Here is a 15,467-nt window from a genome sequence, read left to right as displayed (position 1 = left end):
GCTGTGTACAATGAGTGGAGGTTAAAATGGAGACCTGCGTGTTATTTGCTAAGATGAACACCTTCATGTTAATAAACAGTGGGACAAAAATTGAACACATCCAGTTAACAGCACTTATTCTATTTTTTTTTCTTTTATTGACAGATATCAAGCACAGACGGGCTGAAATGGTAAATAAACATTTTAATATACATAGTCAAGCATATAAAATCGTAATATCTGCAAACCTAAAAGCTCAAAACATTCCACAATCATATTCCAATATCATTTTAAAGTTAGCATCATATTAGTATTTTCTCCTGTCCAAGATCTCGATTCCGCTCTGTTTGTTTTGGTAACTTGCTTGGGGCGGGCTCCCTGGCAGCATGCACCGCGCTGGTATGCTGGCTGCTCCCGAAACTGGAAATCTCTCTTGGCCAGTGTCAGAATATCATGGTTTCTTTGCTTGCCCGTTTTTCCTTGCCCAAAGATGGGTTTCACAAGTATGTTCAACCAGGGACCTGGGTCTGCGGTAGGGGACTCACCCAAACCTATGGATGTTACTATTCAAAGATCCTCGCATCTCTTGGGCCCCTTAATCCGCATTCTCCCAAGCTAAGGCCAGTTCTATGGCTTGTTTTAAATCTAGGTTTGGCTCTGTCAGAAGTCTCCTTTGGGTTGCTAGATCATCTGTACCGCACACTAAATGGTCTCTCAGCATTTCTGGTAATGCTGTGCCATATTTGCAATGCTCTGCCAGTTCTCTTAGTCGCATCAGGAATTCCGTCACTGATTCCCCTGCAAATCTAGCAGTTGTATTGAACCTGTACCGTTGCAAGATCATGGAAGGTTTAGGATCGTAATGACTTGCCACCATTTCTACTAGCTCTTCGAAGGTCTTGGACTCCGATGTTTCCAGATATGTCAGAGCTTTTATAATACTGAATGTTGCAGCCTCACACGCAGTCAACAGAATGACCTTTTGCCGAGTAGCTCCTTCTATTTTGTTTGCTCAAAAGAAGTACCTCATTTTCTCAGCATATTGTGGCCAGTCCTCAATACTCACGTCGTATGGTTCCAACATCCCAAAAAAATGGCATTGCAAAACTGAACAACACAGGCTTACCAAGTTTTGATGAGCAGTGTTACCAAAATGTTCCTTGTACCTCATCGCCAATACAATAATTCCAGGAGTCAGCTGTAAAGGAACCATGCTTTTATTGCACTAAATGAAAATAAACAATAACCACAAGCCCGTGGTGAACACACAGGTCCCAATTGGGACTAAAAGGTTAATGGGCCCTCTCAGGGTCTTGCTTTATACAGGGCTTGGTATACGAGCTCCACCTGGATGGCTCATTACCAATCCCCAGGGAGCTCATATTCAACAAGCCCAACTTGGAGGTCAATGAGTGATTCCCCACGCAGATCGTGGGGGTCATCACAGTTATGGAGAAGAACAGTTTGAAATTGTTTCTGCTTTCCAGATTAAGAGGATGTGACTGTGCTAATGGAATGATGGTAAACTTTGAAGTGCTCAAATCAAAATTGGCCATAAATAGTCAAGATAAACGCTTGTCATGTACACTTCAGATTATGGGGAAAGATGTTAACAGGGATTATCAGCTCTGGGCATACGGGGAAAAGAGGATGAGTCAGGTGGCACAGTGGTTAGCACTGCTGCATCACAGCACCAGGGACCGGGTTCGATTCCCGGCTTGGTTCACTGTCTGTATGAGTCTGCACGTTTTCCCTGTGTTTGCGTGGGTTTCCTCCGGCTGCTCCGGTTTCCTTCCACAGTCCAAAAGACGTGCTGGTTAGGCGCATTGGCCATACAAAATTCTCCCTCAGTGTACCCGAACAGGCGCCGGAGTGTGGCGACTCGTGTCAGAGAGATTGATCTCCCAGCTGGAAACATCAGAATTCTCAAGGTTACGTGTGGTGTTTCTAAACTAACAGTGATAATTAATACAGAGCATAGAACAAATATCCTGTTTCATTCAGTGTTACATTCAGAAGGTTTAACTTGGACAAGTGAACCATTAATTTCAACATGTGACTTTCCACATTTGCAAGTTTAATAACATTTTTTTTCATGTTAGGGACAAAGTCCACAACCTGCCGACCAGCCTTTGTTGGAAAAAACAGGCTGCTCCAGGGAGAAAACAGAAAATTCAAACAAGGACCAAACAGCAGGATCCTCTGTGCAAATTGTGACAGCAGATGCAGCATATTATAGTAAGTACAACACACTTCCCTTCTGAATTTATATTGTATCATATTTTCCCTCAGGCTCTCCCCTTTTCTGCTTTTCTCTCCCACAGTGATGCAGATTGGGTTACGGTTCCTCTGGTGTCTGTACCTTGCACAAATATCCATTTTTTACCTGCAAATTGTTTAATTGGTGGAGGGGCAGTGATTACATAACAGGGAAGCCAGATGTAGAATCAGATTGGTTGAGATAAGAAATGGTAAAGGAAGAGGTCACTTGTGGGAGTCAGACCCCAAACAGTTGATGCTATGACCATACATACGAATTAGGAGCAGGAGTCGGCCACTCGGCCCTTCAATCCTGTTCTGACATTCAATAAGATCATGGCTGATCTGATTGTAACCTCAACCTCACATTCCTGCTTACCCTCGATAAATTTTCACCCCCTTGCTTATCAAGGATCTGACTCGCTCTGTCTTAAAAATATAGAAAGGGCGCAATCTTCCCAAAAATTCTAAAGGCAGAATTTTCTCCAAAAAAATTCATAGTCGATCGGGTGTGAAAATGGCAGGTTTTCTCGCTGTTTTTTTCAACAAGGTAAGTATCGGGAATTTACGGCACTCTGTAACAGGAGCTGTCATGCAATTCTCGCCAGTAGGGGTGTGGAGCCTCAGCTCACCTGTGAAGCCAGCTGTTGAGCTCTAGGGGAGCCATTGCAGGCCCCAATCTCCCAGTATACAGTGTACTGAGACCCCTCCGGTCCTCCCCGCCCCCCCCCCCAACATCATCGCCACAGACATCTGCAGAGTTCTACCCACCTCCCACCCCCTATCGCTGCTCCAGCTGATGAAACCCACACCCAGCAGAGATCCCCCTCCCACCCCCCCACCCCCCCCCACCCCCTCCTCCCAGGCCCCGCTCCTTGGCACTGCCAGGGTGGGCAATGCCAGGATACAGGCCTGCTCCCAACCACCCAGGAACTTCAATGCCTCCACTCCCATCAGCGAGACCATCACGTCTGGCCCCGTTGGTGGGGACCATCTGTGATTTTCACCAATGAGGACCTCAGCAACCGAGGGGGGTCAACATAAGTGAGCCCGGACAATGGAGATCAGACTCGTCAATGACATGTAAATCATGTCATTGAGATTGAAATCGGGTGCGAGGCTGATTTTGCCGGCAAAACAGTCCTGCTAAGATCGCGAAAGACGAGAAACTGTGCGCGAACCTGATTTTTCACCTCCCACCCTGTCTTACCGGCTTACAATGCCGATCGACCAGCGTGGCGAGCCGGTATGATCGCGCCCCAAGCGTCATAAAAGTCTGAAACCAGGTTTTCCAGTGAGCTACCCTGCGCAATCTTCCCACATTCTGTCAATTTTTTTTAGCAGCTGGGAGATTCACGCTGGTGGGGGTGGGGAGGTGGCAGAGCCTATGCTCACCAGGGAAGCTGGTGCACTGGGAGATATCCTGCCAATCCTCCCCCACGGACATTGACTCCAACCCCCCATCATCACCGACAGTGTAACCCCTCATGGCAACACGGGTCGCGGGCATCGGGACCCTCCCAATGAGTCACCCATCACAATTCCCTCTGCAGCCTCCCCTCACGCACCCCTTTTGCCGATTATCCACCTTTCACACCCCACCTTTACCAATCACCCCCCGCTTGCATACCCAATCCCTTGCAGAGCTCCCTCATTGCCTTCCTCTGAAGTGCTTCCCTCTTATGCAGAGCTCCCCACTTCCCTCACGCCCTGTTGTCCCATCCCCACTCAGGCCCATCTTCTTGGCACGACTGCCATAGTTATGATGCCCAGTGGGCAGTGCCAGTGTGCCTGGTGAGTAGTTCCAGGCTAACAATGCCTGATGGGCACTGCCCAACCTTGCCGCCGAGCACCCAGGTGCTTCAATGACATGGCCATGGCACCTGGTCCCTGTTGGTGGGACCACGAGTAATTCTATGAGGCAGGAAATGTCCAGGAGGCCAGATTTGTTGGTTCTTAAAACTTTCCCAATCCTGTTGTTTACCACTTCTCTTTGCCACATTGTGGGGGCGATTTTACCATTGCGCCCTGAGCAGGGCGAGACGGTAAGATTGTGCGAGAGCCAAGAAATCAATTTCTCGCCTCTTGCAACTTTACCGGTACCGGATATTTGGCGAGGTCAACCTTGAATCCACTTCCAGCGCGAGGCTGAATAAATTATTTAAATATATTTAAAACGTATTTTACATAGATTTAATGAGCCCAGGAGGCTATCGTCCAGACTCATTTGCCTCTGTGGCTTCCAACATGAATCCAGCAACGTGGATCAATCACGAAGGCCTTGCCGGTAGAACCGGAGGCCATTGAGGCCCCCCCACCCTCCCCGGGCGGTCCAGGGCAAGGGGGAGTGCCCCTTGGTCAGTGCCAGCCTGACACCCAGGCATGGGGAGGGAGGGGGGACACGCTGCCACTCTGCAATGGGATCAGTGGAGGGAGGGAGGGGGATGATCAAGGCTGGCATTGGTGGGGGGGGTTGGGTAACCAATCGTACGGGGGGTCAGCGACCGATCACGGATGGGGGAAGAGAGGGAGAGGGCAATCGGTCTGGGCAGGTGGTAGGGGTCACAATAGGCTGCGGACTCCCACATAGCTGGGGGGTGGCTGTGTTTGTGAGGCATGTACTTTGTGGGAGCTCTGGAGGCAGGCTGAGCGCAGCAGAGGCTGCGCAACAGGTCTCTGCGCATGCACAGGTCTCTAGCAGCAATGACGCCCTCTGCTGCTCTCAGCCAACATTCAGGTGACTTATGCCCCGCTCCCCTCGCCCTACAGTGAGAAACCATTTCTGCTGATTTTTCATGCACTGAGTGCATAAGATAGCAGCTTTGAACTTGCCCAAAAAACAGATCTGAACCTCTCCCGTTTTCCCGCTCATCCTGGATTTAGAATTCTTTTGGTAAGATCAACCCCGGTATGTTTTCGTTTAATGCAGCCCCCATTTTTCCAAGTACTGATCCCAGTACCCCATGAATCAAAACCCACTTCTTCCATATCAGACTTTGAGCCATTTATTCATCTCTCTAATTTTACGTACCCCATGCCAATTTGCAAGAGATTATAACCTTGGAGGTTCTGTTGTTTAATTTCATGCCTAGCTCCTCAAACTCTCCATGCAGAGAGATGGTGTCAAGTTTCTTGAGTGTTGTTGGAGCTGCAGGCATCCAGGCAAGTGGAGAGTATTCGATCACACTCCTGACTTGTGCCTTGTTTTGCCTCGCTCGTAAAATCCCACCTGAGGCCAATGGAGAATACCGTTCTGCGAGCCTCGCCCGCCCCGATTCCGGGACGGGTGAGGCGGTAAAATTCCAGCCATAAGACCCAGAGTGGACTTGATAGGGTTGATTCACACAGGATGTTTCCTCTTGTAGGGGAGACTAAAACAAGGGGACTGATTTGGAAAAGAAAATGTCTCTGTTTAAGAGCGAGATGACGGGAAAATATTCTCCCAAATGGTCGGGATCTGGAATTTATTTCCCCAGCCAGTGGAGGCTGTGTTTTTGAATTTATTTAAGGCAGAGTAGATGTTAAGCAAGGGAGTCGGGGGTTATGGGGGTGGGGGCTGCAGACAGGAAGTAGACTGAGACCACAACCAGATCAGTTACGATCTTATTGAAAGCTGGAGCAGGTTTGAAGGGCCAAATGGCCGACTCCAACTTCTATGTTCCTATGTTGACCTCCTCTGTGCACATTTCCTTCCACGGTTAATGCATGGTGATGACAGAGGGAGAAATACTAAGGCCATTTGTAGATCCATTGTTGTCCCAGCTAAGATCAGCAAACATAGTACAGACATTTTTTTGTCATTCATTTCTCAAGTTACAAAGGCAGTCGTAGAGTGGACAGGGAAATGTGGGAAACCCTCAATCCATCTCCTTGTTTACTCCAAAAAACAATTCAAATTGAAGTTAATTCATGGTCCCCACAAAAGAGCCATACTAGATCCAAGCTGACAAGAACAGGCATTACCCCGATCTGACACTTGATTTTAGCCAAAAAGCCGAGAGGTACAGACACATTGACTGGAATACTTCGGCCATTCACACCCAGCCAGTGCTGCCAGCGAGAATGGAGAATTTGGCGCTCAGTGGGACTGGAGAATCCCAGCTGCAGGAGAAGTCGGAGAGTCTAGCCCATTGAATCTGGAAGGGTCTGGATCAACGTGTTTCAGTGCTAAAGCTTTCAGTGTGTTAACCCACCAAGCATCGTTTTTGACACCCTTTATGATTATGGTGTCCATGTCGTTTCACTTTCTGCAGATCAAACAGAAGGAACTTGCAAGTGACTACCTTTGGTGGATCCTCTGTACTCAAAAATCCTTTTAGAATCAGAAAGGTTACACTGCAGAAGAAGGCCATTCAGCCCATGTTCTCTATGCCAGCTCTCTGCAACTCATGATGCAGAATCCCATACCGATCACTAAACAACGTGATATGTTAACGATTCACTATTCCCTTAAAGTCAGAGTTACATGCTTTCAAGAACAACTTACAGGTTAATATAAAAACCTCTTAAGAAATATTTTGGCTCCACTGATTGTAACTACTTATGGACATACCGGGCAGAATTCTCTCAAAAAAATTCTAAGTGTCGAATTCGGGTGAAAACTGGAGTAATTCACACTGGTTTTTTCAGTGGGAGTTCAGAGAAGAATCTCCCACACTCTGTGCATTGCAGAGGTCACCAGGGTGAATATCATTAAATTTCAGGGGGCAGGGCCTATTCCTGCTGGAGAGGCTGAAATCACTGTCTGTGCGGAGTCTGCACATTCTCCCCGTATCTGTGGGGGTTTCCTCCAGGTGCTCTAGTTTCCTCCCGCGGTCTGAAAGACTTGCTGGTTAGGTGCATTGGCCATGCTAAAATTCTCCTTCCATACTTTACATTCCATTCCCCTTGCAACAAATGACAACATTCCATTTGCCTTCATAAATACTTGCTATCATTGTTGTGATTCATGTACCAGTATACCCGGATTCCTCTATGCCACAGAGTTTTTTAAAAGTTCCTTTCATGGGATGTGGGCATCGTTGGTGAGGCCATGTTTTATTGCCCTTGAAAAGAGTGGTTTGCTCAGTCATTTCAGAGGACAATGAAGAGTCAATCAGTTATTGTAGATCTGGAGACGCATATAGACCAGACCAAATAAAGATGGGAGTTCTCTTTAATTCCCAAAGCTTGTTGCTACCTCAAAGAACTCGAACACGATTTCCCTTTCACAAAACCATGTTGATTCTGCCTGATTGCATTGTGATTCTATGGGGCCCCCACTGTAACCTCCTTCATAATAGAGTCTAGCATTTCCCCAGTGATGGATGTTAGGCTAACTGGCCTGTAGTTTCCTGCTTTCTGTTGTCCTCCTTTTTGAATAGAGGATTCACATTCACTATTTTACAATCTAATGAAACCTTTCCACAATCTTGGCAATTTTGGAAAATTGAAACCAATGCATCTACAGTCTCAGCAGCCACTTCTTTTAACACACTAGGATGAAGACCATCAGACCCAGGGACTTGTCAATCTTTCGTTCTAACAATTTTCTCAGTTCCCTTTACCTGGTAATTGTAATCTTTAAGCTCCTCCTTCCCTTTCAGCTCTTGATTTACAATTATTTCTGGGATGTTATTTATGTTTTCTGTAATGAAGATAGACACAAAATATCTGTTCAATGTATCCAGCATTTCCTTATATCCCATTGTTAATTCCCCAGACTCACTCTCTGGAGGATCAACACTCATTATAGTTACTCTTTTCCTTTCTAAATACCTGTAAACACTAACTGTTTTCTTATATTTCCAGCCAGCTTTCTTTCATACTCTATAATTTTTGCCTCAATTCTTTTTGTCATTCCTGACTGTCTTATATTCTGTCCAATCTTCTGACCTGCCACTAATCTTCATTCCTTTTCTTTCAATTTTAAACTACCTTTAACTTCCTTTGTTTGCCACAAATGACGCATTCTTTTCCTAGAGTCTTTCCTTCTCACTAGAATGTATCTTTGCTAAGTGTTATGAAATAGCACCTCAAATGTCTGCCACTACATCTCTACTGATCTATTCCTTAATCTGATTTCCCAGTTGACAATGTCCTTTATTTAAGTTTAAAACATTAGTCTTAGACCACTCTTCTCTCCCTCAAACTGATTATGAAACTCAATCATGTCCTGATCACTTAAACCTGGGGGCTCCTTTACCATGAGGTAATCTGTTTCATTGCACGTTACCAGATCTAGAATAACCTGTTCTCTGATTGGCGCTAGAATGTGCTGCTGTAAGAAACTGTCCCAAAAACATTCCATGAACTCATCTTCCAGGCAACCCTAACCAGTCTGATTCATCCAATCTATAACTAGATTGAAATCGCCTGTGATTATTTCCATACATTTCTCCGAAGCCCTCACTATTTCTTCCTGTAAACCACATCCTACATGTAGTTTTCGGGGGAGCTGTAAACTACTCCCACAAGTGAATTCTTACTGCAGCTATTTCCTGTCTCTATTCAAACCGATTCTACATCTTGATCTTTAGAACTAAAGTCATCTTTCACTACTGTACTAACGTCACCCTTAATTAACAGAGCTGCTCCACCATCTTTTCCCAGCTTCCTATCTCACCAGAATGCCAAATACCTTTGAATGTCCCAGGAATCCCAGTCTTGGGCACCTTGCAGCCACTTCTCCGTAGTGCCTACACATATTTATTTCTACTTGAGCTGACAGCTCCTCTGTTTTGTTAACAGTTGCTATACACGTTAAGATAAGAGCCTTTATTTCTATCTTTTCACTATTTTTGCAACCTCTGGCTCTCTCTGCTGGCACAATCTGAAGTGTGAGCGTTTTGCCCTTTCCTGCCAAGCTGTCATTACCCTTATTATTTCCTTGCTTACCTGCCTTGCCCTGTCCAGTTAACTTATCACATCTTCCCTCACCTTATCCATGGCTCTCACTCTTTATGGCCCTCTCTGCTGCCCTGGTAGACCCACCAGAACACTGGTCCTGGCAGATAATTAGATATTAACGAGTTTTATTTTCAGATTCTGTTGACTCTGAAACACAACAAACTCATTAATCAACAATTGCAACTGCTAAACACCAAGAGTGACCAAACTGCCGTAATTCCAGGTGCATGCATGGATTGTCACATGACCATTAACTCCATTGTATTAAAGGACCTGCCCATTGCTTCATGTCTGTCTAGCCACATGCAAATTGGTTCAGTTTCAGTACTTAATTATTTTCCTGTTCTGTACATATTGGTCTTTAGACTCTTCATTTAGTCTGTATCATCATTTCATAAAGTTAAGCAGTAATTCTAAAGTGACATTTCTGTATTTTTTTTAGGTGAAACTTCTGATTCAGGAATGGGGGGGTCAAAGTTCACCTGGAATTAGTTCACAGGCTCACCAAAAGAAAATAGATTCAAGAACTAAATGATCACTTTGGCTGTTTGGCCTGGCTGTTTTATGCATTGGACTTGTCAGATCCAAATTCACTTTAATACAGTCAGTGCAGGAAGACAAGAGGATTGTCAAACGAGATTAACAAGGAAGCACGGTGTAACCTCTAACAATGGATACATCTGAACAGAAACTCATTGACAATATCAATATCAGATCAATCGCATTGTAAAAGATACAAGCTGCACTTTGAAACCACGGACAGTCTCAAATTCTGAATTAGAGGCAGCAAGTTTGTTTCTACTTTTATAATGCCAGAGCTTGTTATAACCTTTCAAAACATTGAAAGTGTGAGCTGTATGTAATATATTTCGTGCAACATGAATGACCACAACTGAACCACAGTTCGGATCCAGCAAAAGATCCGGCTCTCATACTCTCAACCTACTGAGCGGGGAGAGGGAACTGTTAGATTGTGTTTAATTTTTGTTTTAAGGGCTCATTGTTGGGCTGTACACAGACAATTTTTTTACCTCAATGCACTTTAATGCAAGGATGAGCCACTGTGAAGATTCATATCTGGTGTCAAACGCCTGATGGCGAGTCAAGTCTGGAAAAAGAAGTCTTTTAAAAGGACGTTTGAACACATGTCGAGTGCATTCGGCTGGTTCATTCTGCGAAAAATGATAGCAGTCTTGGTTCTGAGTCAGAGGATTTTGCAAACAAGTCAATCCTACCCTCTCTCAAAACTGGACACCAACTCTTAAAGACTACAAACAAAGGGTAAAAATCAGATTCTTTTTTAAAACATCGTATGTTATCTTAACAAAATGATAAACCTCAATAGGATCATAAACCTTAGTGACCTTTCTATGAGGTCATTTGGACTCAAAACGTTAACTGTTTCTCTCTCCACAGGTGCTGCCAGACCTGCCAAGTTTTTCCAGCATTTTGTGTTTTTGTTTCAGATTTCCAGCATCTACGATATTTTGCATTGATTTATAAACCTTACTGGGTAATTAGTCATAGATGTTTGCAGCATGGAAACAGGCCCTTTGGCTCAACTTGTCCATGCTGCCCCTTTTTTTAACCCCTAAGCTAGTCCCAATTGTCTGCATTTGGCCCATATCCCTCTATACCCATCTTACCCATGTAACTGTCTAAATGCTTTTTAAAAGACAAAATTGTACTCGCCTCCACTGCTCCTCTGGCAGCTTGTTCCAGACACTCACCACCCTCTGTGTGAAAAAATTACCCCTCTGGACTCTTTAACTGTCCCCTCTTACCTTAAACCTGTGCCCTCTAGTTTTAGGCTCCCCTACCTTTGGGAAAAGATATTGACTATCTAGCTGATCTATGCCCCTCATTATTTTATAGACCTCAATAAGATCATCCATAAGCCGCCTACGCTCCAGAGAAAAAAGTCCCAGTCTATCCAGCCTCTCCTTCTAACTCAAACCATCAAGTGCCGGTAACATCCGTGTAAATTTTTTCTGCACTCTTTCTAGTTTAATATCCTTTCTATAATAGGGTGACCAGAACCTTACCCGAACTTTGGTAAATTGATGGAAAAGGTCCTTAGGGATGGGATTTACGATCATTTAGAAATATGCGGATTAATCCGGGATAGTCAGCACGGATTCGTGAAGGGCAAGTCGTGCCTCACAAATTTGATTGAATTTTTTGAGGAGGTAACTAAGTGTGTTGATGAAGGTAGGGCAGTTGATGTCATATACATGGATTTTAGTAAGGCGTTTGATAAGGTCCCCCATGGTCGGCTTATGATGAAAGTAAGGAGGTGTGGGATAGAGGGAAAGTTGGTCGATTGGATAGGTAACTGGCTATCTGATCGAAGACAGAGGGTGGTGGTGGATGGAAAATTTTCGGACTGGAGGCAGGTTGCTAGCGGAGTGCCACAGGGATCAGTGCTTGGTCCTCTGCTCTTTGTGATTTTTATTAATGACTTAGAGGAGGGGCTGAAGGGTGGATCAGTAAATTTGCTGATGACACCAAGATTGGTGGAGTAGTGGATGAGGTGGAGGGCTGTTGTAAGCTGCAGAGACATAGATAGGATGCAAAGCTGGGCTGAAAAATGGCAAATGGAGTTTAACCCTGATAAATGTGAGGTGATTCATTTTGGTAGGACTAATTTAAATGTGGATTACAGGGTCAAAGGTAGGGTTCTGAAGACTGTGGAGGAACAGAGAGATCCACAGATCTCTAAAGGTTGCCACTCAAGTGGATAGAGCTGTGAAGAAGGCATATAGTGTGTTAGCTTTTATTAACAGGGGGTTGGAGTTTAAGAGCTGTGGGGTTATGCTGCAACTGTACAGGACCTTGGTGAGACCACATTTGGAATATTGTGTGTAGTTCTGGTCACCTCACTATAAGAAGGATGTGGAAGCGCTAGAAAGAGTGCAGAGGAGATTTACCAGGATGCTGCCTGGTTTGGAGGGTAGGTCTTATGAGGAAATGTTGAGGGAGCTGGGGCTGTTCTCTCTGGAGCGGAGGAGGCTGAGGGAGACTTAATAGAGGTTTATAAAATGATGAAGGGGATAAATAGAGTGAACGTTCAAAGACTATTTCCTCGGGTGGATGGAGCTGTTACAAGGGGGTATAACTATAGGGTTCATGGTGGGAGATATAGGAAGGATATCAGAGGTAGGTTCTTTACGCAGAGAGTGGTTGGGGTGTGGAATGGACTGCCTGCAGTGATAGTGGAGTCAGACACTTTAGGAACATTTAAGCGGTTATTGATAGGCACATGGAGCACACCAGGATGATAGGGAGTGGGATAGCTTGATCTTGGTTTCAGATAAAGCTCGGCACAACATCGTGAGCTGAAGGGCCTGTTCTGTGCTGTACTGTTCTATGTTCTATGTATTCCAAGTCTGGCCTTACCAGTGGCTTGTACAAATTCAACAAGACATCCCAAATCCTGTATTCAACGTTCTGTAAGAAGTTTAACAACACCAGGTTAAAGTCATCTTTGTAGAAACTTGATGTCTGTGTCGATATGCGCGATCTTCTTGGCGATCCTCTCCACTTGGAGCCGGCAGTTTGCGGTGTCGATGTCATCTTTGTAGAAACTTGATGTCTGTGTCTTACTGTGTTTACCCCAGTCCAACGCCGGCATCTCCACTTCAACATTCTGACCAATGAAACCAAGCATGTCATAGAGGTTTACAGCATGGAAACAGGCCCTTCAGTCCAACTTGTCCATGCCGCCCTTTTTTTTTTAAAACCCCTAAGCTAATCCCAATTGCCCGCATTTGGCCCATATCCCTCTATACCCATCGTACCCATGTAACTATCTAACTGCTTTTTAAAAGACAAAATTGTACCCGCCTCTACTACTGCCTCTGGCAGCTTGTTCCAGACACTCACCACCCTCTGTGTGAATAAATTGCCCCTCCGGACAATTTTGTATCTTTCCCCTCTCACCTTAAGCCTATGCCCTCTAGTTTTAGACTCCCCTACCTTTGGGAAAAGATATTGTTGACTCTTATCTGCCGCACAGTCTGTTTTAACCCTTATACGGTGGACAAATAACCATGAGTAGATGTCTTATTAGTACAACCAATATTTATTTAAACCCACACAATCAATAATCACCCACCTAACCAACAATAAGTTATCTTACAGGAAAATACTAGAGTTCAAGTCCAATACAAGACCTTGACTTAACTTTGCGTGACTGGCGAGTACTCAAGGAGATATTGGCCTTTATCTGTGCGCTGGTCTCGGTCGTCCTCTGCGTAAGTCTGGTCTGGCACTCTGGCTCTGGTCTTCCTTCCTTCTCGGGTGTGGTGGCTCTCCTCGTGCTGGTCGTCGCTGGTGATGTTCACCGTTGTTGTAGCTCGTTCGTGGGATCAGAGAGAGAGATTCCTGGTTGCGCAGCACCCTTTATACCCCGTTGGGTTTCACGCCCCTTTTTGGCCATTGCTAATCAATCGATCAGGACTTGATCACCCTGATCGATAAGAGTCCAATCAGGTGCTGCCACACCGATCTCTGGGTGTATACCCAACAGCCATGCCTGTAGGTGCTGGAGGCACATAGAGTTCACACCTTTCCCCCAAACAAGGGGCCACGGCGCCCTCATGTCTGGTAAACAACCCAGGGTGACCAGAAAGTCTCTTTCATCCTGGAGATGAAACATATCCTGTTTATTCACTCATCAGGGTTGCAGCCTGTTTGTCTCTGTCTTTAAACTGCAGCCTGTCGATTTAGTTCTTGCCCATTTGTCCCAGAGTGCTTTGCAAATCGCCATTTTAGGTGGCCCGTTTGGCCACAATATTGACTATCTAGCTGATCTGTGCCCCTCATTATTTTATAGACCTCTAAGATCACCCCTCAGCCTCCTATGCTCTCGAGAAAAAAGTCCCAGTCTATCCAGCCTCTCCTTATAACTCAAACTATCAAGTCCCGGTAGCATCCTAGTAAATCTTTCCTGCACTCTTTCTAGTTTAATAATATCCTTTCTATAATAGGGTGACCAGAATTGCACACAGTATTCCAAGTGTGGCCTCACCAATGTCTTGTACAACTTCAACAAGGCATTCCAACTCCTGTATTCAATGTTCTGACCGGTGAAACCAAGCATGTCGAATGCCTTCTTCACCACTCTGTCCACCTGTGACTCCACTTTCAAGCAGCTATGAACCTATACCCCTCTTTGTTCTATAACTCTCCCCGGCCCCTCCCCCACCTCCCTCAGTATTAACTGAGTAAGTGCTGCCTGGTTCAATCTACCAAAATGCATCACCTTGCATTATTAGCATTAATTAGTTTAACCACCATTAACAGAAGCAAGGTGTTTCATTACACATTTTCGGGTAAAGATTCTGAGAAAGAAATTCTACCTGATGCTGGGACAGTCATCAGTTGCTGAAAGAAGAGTGATTAGACTAGAGTACAGTGTGGACAGGAGTCACAGTGTGGTCAGGGGGGAGTCTTCCTGTGCTGGACTGACTTCCTGCTGTGATCTTCACTATAGCAGTCACAGGCAGTGGAGAGGTGGATCATCGCACCAAGTGTAAATTGTATGAGTGAGAAAAAGCAGATCTGCTGTTTATATTATGTATTACAGGATGTTTTTTAAGAATAATACTGAATATTACTACGTTACTTTATTGCTGTTTTATTTTTGCTGCTGTCTGGGTCATGTTAATTTTCAAGAATGTTTCTAACATTTATTCTTTCATGGGATGTGAATATTGTTGGCAAGGCCAGCCTGTTACAAATTCCTAATTACCCTTTAATGGGGCTGATGAGTTAAAATAGGGTCACTGAATACTGAGGTCACTGGTGATTTGATACAAATGCATCGTTGCAGAGTCCTGATGGTTCTAGAAGGTAAACAAAGCAAAAAAATTAATGTTACTTCCCACTTGAAATCTAATAGTTCCACCCACTTGAAGTGTCCTAGAAGCATTTACATTTCACTACAGAGTATAAAAAGTGCTATAATTACAGGATGCTGTCACTGACAGTAGGGAGGTCAATTTAAACTGCTGATTTTCCCACTCTCGACCCATCCATAAACAGGGGTTTTTTTATTCTGTTTTTCCCAACTCTTAAATTTGGAAAGGTTCCAATCCTCCAGACGTAACTTGCTCAGCAAACTTGAGCTAAGATGAAATAAAAGGTTTTGTTTATTTTTGCACTCTCACACGACAGGATTTTCCTAATGTCCACCCCTTTTACACACACACAATAAATAAGGGAATAAGGAAGAGGGTTCAGAGCATGATAAACTACAAGTAGGGGTTTTACAGTCCAGAATCAGAAGTCAACTGGAATGTTCTTTCCGAGGGGAGGTTGATTGGTCACAGAATGAT

The 15,467-nt window shown here is 44.7% G+C and overlaps 1 protein-coding gene across 2 annotated transcripts in view; it reads left to right on the top strand.

The window, feature by feature from the left end:
- Positions 1-15,239, top strand: part of LOC144489314 (tumor necrosis factor receptor superfamily member 5-like) — a 47,191-nt gene extending 31,952 nt beyond the window's left edge. Inside the window, exons 8-11 of one of the 2 annotated variants that reach the window (XR_013496964.1) lie at positions 145-170; positions 2,082-2,217; positions 9,569-10,407; positions 10,543-11,531. Coding sequence is in view for 1 of the 2 variants with exons in the window: in XM_078207198.1 (XP_078063324.1) it covers positions 145-170; positions 2,082-2,217; positions 9,569-9,618 (212 nt within the window). In the remaining variant the exon portion in view is untranslated. Of the gene's footprint in view, positions 1-144; positions 171-2,081; positions 2,218-9,568 lie in introns of both variants that reach the window. The other variant, XM_078207198.1, reaches the window with a different exon arrangement.
- Positions 15,240-15,467: the final 228 nt, after the last annotated feature.

The sequence above is a fragment of the Mustelus asterias genome, unplaced genomic scaffold (genome assembly GCF_964213995.1).
Source record: "Mustelus asterias unplaced genomic scaffold, sMusAst1.hap1.1 HAP1_SCAFFOLD_2127, whole genome shotgun sequence".
NCBI lineage: Eukaryota > Metazoa > Chordata > Chondrichthyes > Carcharhiniformes > Triakidae > Mustelus > Mustelus asterias.
Note: the sequence above shows the minus strand (reverse complement) of the source record. Positions and strands in the feature narration are given on the sequence as shown.